The 10,399-nt window shown below is 62.4% G+C and overlaps 4 protein-coding genes across 4 annotated transcripts; 3 read left to right on the top strand and 1 right to left on the bottom strand.

The window, feature by feature from the left end:
- Positions 1–512: 512 nt before the first annotated feature.
- Positions 513–1,673, top strand: MNEG_8962 (hypothetical protein; the record flags this gene model as incomplete). The annotated part of the gene is made up of 1 exon (XM_014042570.1): positions 513–1,673. The coding sequence occupies one exon, from the start codon at positions 513–515 to the stop codon at positions 1,671–1,673; it is 1,161 nt and encodes a 386-aa protein (XP_013898024.1).
- A 1,178-nt stretch (positions 1,674–2,851) lies between these two features.
- MNEG_8961 (hypothetical protein) lies at positions 2,852–4,012 on the top strand (the record flags this gene model as incomplete). The annotated part of the gene is made up of 1 exon (XM_014042569.1): positions 2,852–4,012. One exon carries the CDS (start codon positions 2,852–2,854, stop codon positions 4,010–4,012), a length of 1,161 nt encoding a protein of 386 aa, XP_013898023.1.
- A 945-nt stretch (positions 4,013–4,957) lies between these two features.
- Positions 4,958–8,220, bottom strand: MNEG_8960 (hypothetical protein; the record flags this gene model as incomplete). Its single annotated transcript, XM_014042568.1, has 8 exons — positions 4,958–5,265; positions 5,534–5,660; positions 5,919–6,105; positions 6,396–6,496; positions 6,804–6,873; positions 7,379–7,422; positions 7,688–7,898; positions 8,204–8,220. 8 exons carry the CDS (start codon positions 8,218–8,220, stop codon positions 4,958–4,960), a joined length of 1,065 nt encoding a protein of 354 aa, XP_013898022.1.
- Positions 8,221–9,217: 997 nt separating this feature from the next.
- On the top strand, positions 9,218–10,151 carry MNEG_8959 (hypothetical protein; the record flags this gene model as incomplete). Its single annotated transcript, XM_014042567.1, has 4 exons — positions 9,218–9,335; positions 9,413–9,492; positions 9,827–9,913; positions 10,017–10,151. 4 exons carry the CDS (start codon positions 9,218–9,220, stop codon positions 10,149–10,151), a joined length of 420 nt encoding a protein of 139 aa, XP_013898021.1.
- Between the last annotated feature and the right edge of the window lie 248 nt (positions 10,152–10,399).

Below are 10,399 nucleotides of genomic sequence, written 5' to 3'. Positions count from 1 at the left end.
TAACCACAGCAGGCAGCACACCGCCACAGCACAGCGCTGCAGGGCAGCCGCAGCTGGCGGCGCGCAGCAGCACACGGCAAACTCTCACAGCGATGGTTAGTCAACACGACGACGGACACAGCCACTTGTTGCCGGCAACGCACCTCACAATACATGATAAGCTGCTCAAACGCGTCCCAGGGTTCGAGGATGACCCGCGCACATTTTCCTTTCATCAGCCACGCAGAGCAGCCCACCCTTCCGTCTGGATCCCGCGGCAATCCCGGAGGTGAGCTTTGCTTACCCTGGAGGCTTGATGCAACCCGAATTGTATGCCGATCATGGCCACTGCTGCGCTCAAGGCGGCTCTCCGAGTGCCGCGCGCTGCTCAGCTGCGCTACAGTATCACCGCTCTAGGTGCGGATCACATGCGTGCTCTCTGACGGCTGGGCCCCCTGCATCCCCACCTGCCCAATCACAGCGTGTGATTTTGAGTGCCTACCTGGCCGGCGCCCAAGCGCTCGGCCCCTGCCATGGATCCCGCCGTGCAAGCGGCGGTCGAGGCGATCCAGTCCGGGCGCCTGCCGTCTGACGAGGACACAATCGACGTGGCGACGCTGCTGGTGCGCGCCGCCACGGCGCCAGAGACACCGGCCGCCGCGGCGGCAGCCGCAAGGGCGGCCTTCATCGAGCTGTTTCATTCCGACGCCCACGCTGCGGCGGCCGTAGCTGCGCTGCTGGAGCCCGCCGCGCGCCAGGCGCTCGTCGCGGCGCTCGAGGGCGGCGGCCACGCCGCGCTCGACGCCGCACAGATCCTTTTGGGTGTTACAAATGGGAGCCCCGTCGGCGGTGTGTACACGTTAGACACACGCAACCGCATCGCAGGCACGGCTGGCATGATCGAGTCCATGGTCATCGCCCTTGGCCGTTTCACCAGGGCAGTGCTGACGCTCCCTGAGGCCGACTCTGACCGAAATTTGCAGAGGGCTTTCCGCGGCCTTTGCTACGTGCTCGAAAGGTTCAGACAGTGCGACGGCTGCGCAGCGCGTATCTTCGCAGCCCCCGGCGGTGTCGGCGCCATTGTCGCTGCGGGGCGCGCGTGGGGCCCCCAGAGCGGGCTTACATTCATAACAATCATGCGCCTGTTCCAGGCGTTGATCAACGTGGGTGCGGACGCAGCCAGGGCGCTGCTGGCGGAGGAGGGCGTGTTGGGTATGGTTGTGAAGGCGGCGGGCGCAGAGGATGACCACATCGTAACCGGCGCGCTCACGACGCTGCGGCTGGTGGCCTCCGCCGACGCCGAGATTGCGGGCCGCATCATCACAGACGCACCCGCCAGGGCCGCGCTGACGTGTGCCGCCGTCACGGGCACCGCGTGCGAGAAGGCCCGCGCCGCGGGCCGCGACGCGCTGCGAGCGATCGCGCGCGCCGGCCACGCCGCCGCCGTCGCGGTGGCGCTCAGGCCGTGCCTGGCGGCGCCGGCGGACAACGCAGAGCGCGGCCGCGTGCGCAAGGTGCTGATGACGTTTCTCCCCGCGCCGGCTGTTGATGTTCTTGAGGCTGTCACCCGCGAGGAGGAGGTCGAGGCGGCGGCCCTGAGGGCCGAGGTGGCCGAGCTGCGGGCGATCCCGGTCAACAAGCGCGCCGCGATCATTGAGCTGGCTGCGGCGGTGAGGGCGACGTCTCGCAGGTAGTGCTGCACGTGCAGCACTTTTGTCTTTATTCCTCCTGCGGGTGTTCGCGGCTTGGCTGCGCCTCGTCTCCTCAGCTTGTGTTGTTGTTGATCGATTGAACACACATGCAACATGCTTGTCAATATGGCCTCTGTGTGTGTATGTGTGTGTGTGTGTGTGTGTGCACGCGCGGATGGCTGGGTCCCTGCTGCCTCTAGTTACTTGAAGCGCTGGCATCAGGACAGTTTCACACTTTCCAAGCAAGGGTTGGTAGCTACCACACCCAGTTGTGGCCTCGCAGTCAAAGGCCTGCAGACAGTTGACGCCTTGCCTTGTAATCAGCTTTTCAATCGCATTGAGCCTGCTGTGTTCAGACGAGACGAGGTGCTGTGCAGCCGCAGCGGCTGTCTGTGGGATGTCTGTATGTGCAACCTCAGGCTTTTTGCATGTTGATGAGCCTGATGCCAACGGGATGCAGATGCAGGCAGGTTGGGGTTCTCTCTGTTGATTAATCAGAACCGAGAGCTCTCCGCGGGCAATGCGGAAGGCAGGTGGTATGGATTCGTTAGAAGTTCGGAAAGGCGTGTTTCCCAGAGCGAGTGCATGGGTTCCCCACAGGCCTGCTGGCAGGCGTGGTCCTCTGCTGCCTCAGTCGACAAGCTGGAACTTTCCTATTCTGCCGCGCGGCAGTAGTGGCGGGCTGAGCCGCCAGTGCAGGATGTGTTAGCGCAGCAGCGCAGCGACAGCGCTGGGGGCAGGGCAGTGTTGAGTCACGACGACAACGGACACAGCAGCTCGCCGTCAGCAGCAGCGCATCTCATGATATGGTATGCCAGCGTGCAAGCAGAACGACTACAAACAGCATTAATCAGGTACGAGGATCGCCCACGCCTGTTGCCCAATTATCAGCGCAGTGCCTCGGGCTTTCCGCACAGTCTGGATCCCGGAGGTGGGCTTCGCTTGCCCTGGAGGCTTGGTCATACCCAATTGTCATGTCCATCACGACCAGGGTTGTGCTTGAGCTGGCTCTGAGCGTCGCTGCTGTGCGCTGCTCAGCGGCGCCGCCCCCGTGCCATGTACGCATGGGATCGCAAGCGTGCTCTCTGACGGCTGGGTCTCATGCAAGACCCACGTGCCCCAATCACAGCGTGAACCTCTGAGTGCCCGCCTGGCCTGCGCGCTGCCGCTCGGCCCCTGCCATGGACGCCGCAGCGCGAGCGGCAGTGGAGGCAGAGGCGATCCAGTCTGGGCGCCTGCCGTCTGTCGAGGACGCATTCGACGTCGCCACGCTGCTGGTGTGCGCTCTCACGGCGCCAGAGGCGACGGCCGCGGCGGCGGAAGTTGCGAGTGCAGCATATTACAGGCTTTACCAGTCAGACGCCCACGTCGCGGCGGCCGTGGCCGCGCTGCTCGCGCCTGCCTCGCGCTCGGCGCTCGTCGCTGCATTGGAAGGCGGCGGCCACGCCGCGCTCGAAGCCGGGGAGATCCTTTTCGATGTGGTTTGTGGGGGTGCCCGCGGCGGTGCGGTCACGTCGGAAACAAACGATCGCATCGCGGGCACGGACGGCATGATTGAATCCTTGGTGCACGCCCTGCAGCGAGCCACCGGCGAGGTGCTGCAGGTGCCTGAGGCCCCTCTGCGTCACATCCGGTGGAGGGCTTTCCGCAACCTTTGCTTCGTGCTTGAAACCCTCATGTGGTGCGAGGGCTGCGCAGCCCGAATCCTGGCTGCCCCCGGCGCTGTGGGCGGCCTCGCCGCCGCTGGGCGCGTCGGGTGGCGCCCAAGCGACGCGAGGTTTCTCATCGTTCTGACCATGTTTGACTCGATGATCGAAGCTTTGGGCGCGGACGCGGCGCGGGCGCTGATGGCGGAAGAGGGCGTGTTTGACACGGTGGTGGCAGCGGCGGGGAAGGGAGACGGCAGCATCGTCTTATCAGCGCTCAAGACGCTGCGTTTGCTGGCCCGCGCCGACGCCGAGACTGCGGGCCGCATCATCGCCGACGCAAACGCCAGGGCCGCGCTGACGGGCGTCGCCATCACGGGTCCCCAGAGCGAGGCGGCCCGCGCCGCGGGCCGCTGCACGCTTCGAGCGATCGCGCGCGCCGGCCACGCCGCCGCCGTGGCGGTGGCGGTCAAGCCGTGCCTGGCGGCGCCGGCGGACGGCGCCGAGCGCGGCCGCGCGCGCGCGGTGCTGATGGAATTTCTCCCCACAGTGGCTGTTGACGCGCTTGAAGCCGTCGCCCGCGATGCGGAGGTCGAGGCGGCAGCCTTAAGGGCCGAAGTGGCTGAACAGCGGGCAATCCCTGTCAACACGCGAGCCGCGATCGTCGAGCTGGCGGCGACAGCAGCGCGTACATAGTGCTGTACAGCTGTTGTTGTACAAAACACAGTGTGTTTCATCGGGCTGCTGAGGTTGGCGGCTCCCTGGCTTCTTCTGTTGTTTGCTGAACACACTCATGTGGGTGGCCTGGCAACTCGGGCTGCGTACACACGCGGACGGCTTGTCCCGTGCTGCCTGCCAATCACTACCACCCATTATTTGCAACACGGGAACTATCGGACTTGCACAGAGTTGATGGCCACCAATTTCAGTTGTGAAGTTGAGGTTGCATTTGAAGGTGCGCAGACAGTCTGCCAATGCCTTCGATTGTTAGATCGCCTCGAGCCTGCTGTTGTCAAAAGAGGGGATGTAAAGTGCAACCGCCGCAGCTCTTACAAGTCTTCGTAATCATAGCCATTCGCTGACAAGCCTTTTAGTCAATGCAGATGGCCCGTAGGTGGACGCAAGCTGGCTCGCGCTTAGTGTGTCTTGTCAAGCACGCACGTAGGGCATGAACTGCACTCTGTGGCTTGATGGTGGCAGGAAGAAAGGCAGCGGGAAAACGTTCAGGGCCCAGACCAGCTGCAAGGAAGACCCCAGAGCGCTGCTTGACTCCACAGCAGCATCAGCGCCAGGCACCTGCGTTACTCAGCAGCTGCAGCAAGTGGCCGGCGGCCCAAACGCCATGCACCGCCGAGACAACCCACGTTCGCGTGGCCCTGCGCACCATCCAGCACCTTACGTAGATGGGTGAGCATTGAATGCTCAGGTCAGGGGATGTGCTTTCCATTGGTCAGGCACGTTCATGCCACCAACCCGTTGGTGGCAAGAACATCAATGACCCATGATGTATTACTGCGCCGCACACATGTCTGCCCGCTCTGGGTCAAATGAAGGCCATAGAATCCCCTGCACTGGCAATTACAAAAGCAAAGACAGCACTTCCATTTCAAGCGCTGCGCCATAGGTCTGGCCTGTGATTCTTCACAGCTCAGACTTTGTAGCCAACCCCTGGCCGCTGATCGCCACGGCTTCCTCAGCAACCGCGTGCCCTCCGCCCCCAGCCGCCGCCGCGGCCGCAGCCGTCGCCTCCAGCTGCTGCCTCAGCCGTGCGGCCTCCGCCCTCAGTGACGCGACGCGCTGCGACCGCAGCTGCAGGAGGCTCGCCAGGGCGGAACCGTCCGGGTCCGTCGGCGCGTGGGGCGTCGCTGCGGCCGCGCCTTGGGAGCGTTCCAGGGCGGCTGCGAGCGATTCGACCCGCACGACCTCTCGCTCCACCTCGGAAGCGCTCCCTGTAATGGGAATCATATTTGGTGTTGTTTTGGTTGAAGCAAGTTGACGTTGGCAGACCAGCAAACAAGATCAGCGGACAAGGGTGTTGGGGCCGTTGGGTGGCAGCCAAAGTATTCAAGCGCCCCCGTTTGGGGAGCGACATGCATACCATTCAACCATATGTAGCCTGCCAAGCGGCCAAGGCCCCGCAAAGACAGCAGTGGGGTATCCTGGCTGAATCCCCAAAGCCAACATCAGCCAGCCGCCTTGCTGAAAACCAACCCTCACCCGCAAACGGCCGCGGCGGCGCGGAGTGGGTGCGGCCTGCCTTCATGTCATGTGCAAAGCCGGGCTCGTCCATGTGGGAGAGCTGCGGCGGGTCATCTGGCAGGATGAAGCCATACTGCAGCAAGGCCTGCGATTGTGGAGTTTTGCAATTTGTGGTAGCATTTGTTGCAATCATGGTGGCAATTGTTGCATTTTTGCGTTTGTTTGTGAACTGCTTGCTGTTGTTACGGGACAGCTGCTGGGTGTACTTGGGTTTCACATACATCACCCTGGATTGGCAGGAGCACCGAGTAGGCGCTGATTGAAACGTTTCCGTCAAAAGCCGGCTGAGTTGGATGCTGAGTGGCGCGCGACTCGCCGACCAGATCACGTCCCCAGATCTCACCAGATCTGGCGTGAGGTACCCGTAGCTGAGGCACGCCTCTTCTCCCGCCGTGATCTCCGCCGCGGCCATCCAATAGGCGCACAGCTCATCTTTCTCGACGCTGCCGGCCTCGGCCGCGAGTGCATCGAGGTCCCAGTTGACGCGCGGCCAGGGCAGCAAAGACGCGTTGCAGGGGCGGAACTCGTACCTGGGTGGCAGGGTGCGCGCGCGCAGGCGACCGGGCAGAGCCGGCACGTTTGCAGGGGTAAGCGGGGCGGTTCAGGGTTTGGCCGGTCGGGGGAAATTGGGAGGTGGGTTGCTGCAGCGCTGCAGATTGAGTTGAATCTGCGGCCACCTGAAAGAAACTACATGCGGTATGCTTGCCCTGCAAACGACTATGCTGCCCGGCACAGGCCACCGTCAAGAGGAGGAGGAAGGGGGGGCGGCTGCGCAAACCCAGCCGGATGTAAGTGTCTACTCGGCTGCCGCCCCGCCCACCAGTTGGCGCATGTGGTGTGGTGGTTGGCCATGTCAACCACCGGGACGATGACGGGGAACTCGCGGCCGCGGTGGGCGACAGTCATGTAGCGCGTCGAGACCTGGCGGGGCCAGGTGGCGATTCGGGAAAAAAGGTCTGAGACGCACTGCTTGGCTTGCATGGTCACGAGAAGTTCGTAAACTTTGTCTGCACAACCTCTCTTCTGAAAAGGGAGGGCCGCGGCAATTGGGCTTTGGGCAAATTCTGCAATTGGGATGGGGCGCAGCGATGTGACACGGGCAACAGCAAACAGGCTGCAGTAAAGCCGACCAAATCCAATGGTGGATCATGCAGCCACAGCTTCCGCCCGCAATGGTTTCCAACACATCAGTGCAGCATGCAGCGTGATGTCTCAGCGGCGCGCGCACAGTCAGCATTGCCGCCTTCAGGTGGGCCAGGGTGAAGCCCTCTTGCACCAGCTTCAATCCGTGGCCGGCCCTGGGGCGTGGTGCCAACGGCACGTGGCGGGGGTGGTGGGCAAGTAAGCAGCGGTGAGGGGGTCTGCAGGGTTTGTGGATAGGGCGTGTGGCGAGGGCGCGGTGAAAGCATGGCGGGAGTCGGGCGTATTTGGGTAAACGGTGTGCAGCAGACCCACTCAAGGATTGTGAGATACAAACGCAGGGCCGCGCTGCTGCATGGGGCGCAGCAAAACAGGGGTTTTGAGGAAGGTGCCTTGGGGGGCGCGTGGAGAGGCGCTTGACACGAGGCGCATAAGGGAGCGGGGTGTGTGTGAGTGTGTGTGTGTGTGTGCGTGCAGGTGTTTGTGTGTGTGTGTGTGTGTGACTGTGTGTGTGTACAGAGGGGGGGCAAGGCGTCATCGAGCTCCAGGTCGCTGGGTTTCACATCCCTCCGCAACAGGCCCTTTTGAAGCCAACAAACAGGCAATAGAAAGAGCCGGCGCAGGCAGCAGCAGCGGCGCCCCTGCTTGCCGCAGCCCACCCACCAGAACATCTCTGTGTCCCACTGGGTGGTGGCGATATGCCTGGCCTGCAATTGGGATTGCGTCGGATCGAGGCTGATGGCACAATTGTTGCTGCAAAAGTCACCTCAACACACTCACAACCGCATGCGTTCCCGCGGCAGCTGGAAGAGAGCTGGCAAGCGCATGTGTGGCGTGTGCGACGTAAATATGAGGCAGGTCACTCGTCTGAAAGGCGCCTCACCTCAGACCCTCACTTCAAGCAATGGGTTATCTTTCATTGATCTGATGCATGAGATTAAACATAAAATCATGATTCTGAGATTTTCCTACCTGCAAGTAGGAGCCCAAGACGTGCAGATACTCTGGCGGAAACGTCTCAGAGTGCAGCGCCAGCGGCGCCCGCGCCGCCCCCACGCCTTCCGCCGCCGGCCGCAGCATCGTCAGCGCGCGGATGTGGGGCGCGTGCGGGCTATCAGGGCGGCGCGACTCGCGCATCAGTTTGACGGCCAGCTCCCTGAAATTTGTGTAGTCATCAGGGAACCTGGGATTGGTCATCAGGGCAGGGAGTGAAGCCTCCGTCGTCACCCCAGGTGCTTAAGCTTTGGTGTTTACAGCACTACGCGTGTCAAGAAACCGCCTTCGAGAGGGGCTTCCGAGGCTACTGCTCGCGGCGGCAATCGCGGCCTAGCCTTGCAGCAAAAACACTTGCTCTTGCACCTGATTGCGCTTGCCGACACACCTCAGGACTCACCCAACTCGCCAGATCACAACTCATTGTGCAATGCTGCCGCAATACGTGGCTGCATCGTGCACACAATGAAAAGGAGCGCCAAGGCGGCCACCCACCAGATCGCAGCCGCCATGGGCACTTTGGCGATGACGCCCCCAGCGGCGACGTCTTCTGATGCATAAGTGCCGCGCACGCCGCCGCGCGTCTCTATGGCGACGTTGATCTTGCGTTTTGAAGCAAGGATGCGTTGGTGGACAGATGCAGGTGCTCAGGAACGGCGCTTGCTGATAAAGTTGAAAACGTCCGCAGCGGTGACCTGGCAGCTGCCGCGCGTGCCCTGGATGTTGCCCCCTCACGACGCACTACCAAAGGGTGTTTTGGTCAGAAGCAGGCGCATGATTGGCGGTGCGCTGCCCCCAACCGCCCGTACCTGTCTGCGGCAACAGCAGGCATATCATAACCCCACACCTCGGCCCCGCGATCTTTGGCCCATTTGATCAGCGCCTCCTCTGGGTGCTGCGCGTGGCCGCCGCCACTGCCCGCTGCCTGTGCTGCCGCCGCATCTGCTGCGGCCGGCGCATCACTAGCGCAGCAGCAGCCGCAGCTCGCAATGAGCAGGACCGCGGCCGCAGCAGCAAAGTGAATGGCGGCCATGCGACTCTCTGGCGGCTTTCTGTGTGTGTGCCAAGGTATGGCAAAGCTCTTGTTGGTGGTCTTGAGTCTTTGTGTAGCAGGGAGGCCCCTCCAAACCTCAGGCACTGCAACAGTCTGTGAGACTCACTGCCACCAAACCGACACCTGCTGCGTGCGTTTGAAGTTGGACTGCTGCCCCTGAAGCTTTGTGCCGTTGCAATGAGCCGCTTGTAATCGCAAAGACGGCTACCGTATCAATCACCGGACGGGAGTCATACTTGGTGGGCACGGAAGCTGGCGGGCAGCGATTCCAATTACAAACTCCCAGTGTCAGGGTCATGCACAGTTGCAAAGCTCTGCTTCAGAAGACTGCGTACAACATATTATTTTGAATCGGGTAGGCTGACCAGCAAAGCCCGCCCAGATCATTTACATATACGGTCAGCCTTGGCGGAGCTCGTTGCAGCTGCTGGATCGACCGGCGCAATATACGAATCATGAAGTATGTACTAGTCACGGGAGGCGTCGTCAGCGGCCTGGGCAAGGGCGTGACGGCGTCGAGTATCGGCGTGCTCTTGAAGAACTGTGGTTTGCGCGTCACTTCGATCAAGATAGGTGAGTATTCTGCAATTGAATCCGTGGAATGGGGCTGGAGGCCCCATGCTAAACGGCTGCGGCGCCCGCGCCTGCAGACCCCTATCTAAACACGGACGCGGGCACTATGTCGCCGTTTGAGCACGGCGAGGTATTCGTGCTGGACGATGGTGGCGAGGTGGGTTGAACAACACACCCGGCAGGTGCCCTGGCTGCACTTCGCTGGTGTGCAGCAGCGGCAGCCGCCATGGGTGCTGTATGCGCCGCTGCCGCTTCATTTCTACACCCACTCATGGATTATATTGTCCACCCCAAGCGATGGTACGTGATGCTTCAATGCTCACATTTCTCTCGGTAATCACACATCCCTGTGATGGATGGCGCAACCGACTAGAGGTCGGGGCGGCGAGCCTGTTAGTCATGCCTGTTAGTCATTCCTGATTTGCACGCAGCCGCACCTCGCTGCAGCATTCCTTGCCTGTCGACCCACGCTCCAAAAATATATGCACCAGGTGGACCTTGACCTGGGGAACTATGAGCGCTTCCTTGACATCACATTGACCCGAGACAATAACATCACGACCGGCAAGATCTACCAGGTGAGCTGTCACTGCGTTTATTCAAACGCACAGCCTGCGGTCCACTTTCACATGCAGGGGCTTGCAGCGGATGCTGGGCTGGGTGCGTGGCGGTGCAATGCAGGAGTTCGAAGCGCGGCGGCCCCCGGCGAGCGACGCGCGGCCCAGGGGGCTGTCGCTGCAGCGGTGGCAGCAGGATGGCGGGCGCGGCAGCGGACCAGGGGCAAGGCTGTTTGGCGGTCAGGGCGGTTGCGGGTAGCGGCGCTGGCGCCGCCTTGTCGGCTGGCCTGGCGCCGGCGCCAGGCACTCCACGGGGCCCGCTGCCTCGGAGCAGCTGTCCAGGGAAGATGAGCGGCGGTTGCGGGGCCGAATGGCACAGGCCTGCCCCTTCTAGCAAGGCGGCTCCCTGCCTCCACCGAGGGAGCTGTCGGCGGACCCATTTCGAAATTGCAGAGCGTGCTGGACCGGGAGCGGCGGGGAGATTATCTGGGCAAGACAGTGCAGGTG

This window comes from Monoraphidium neglectum (genome assembly GCF_000611645.1).
Source record: "Monoraphidium neglectum strain SAG 48.87 unplaced genomic scaffold scaffold01769, whole genome shotgun sequence".
Classification (NCBI taxonomy): domain Eukaryota; kingdom Viridiplantae; phylum Chlorophyta; class Chlorophyceae; order Sphaeropleales; family Selenastraceae; genus Monoraphidium; species Monoraphidium neglectum.
Note: the sequence above shows the minus strand (reverse complement) of the source record. Positions and strands in the feature narration are given on the sequence as shown.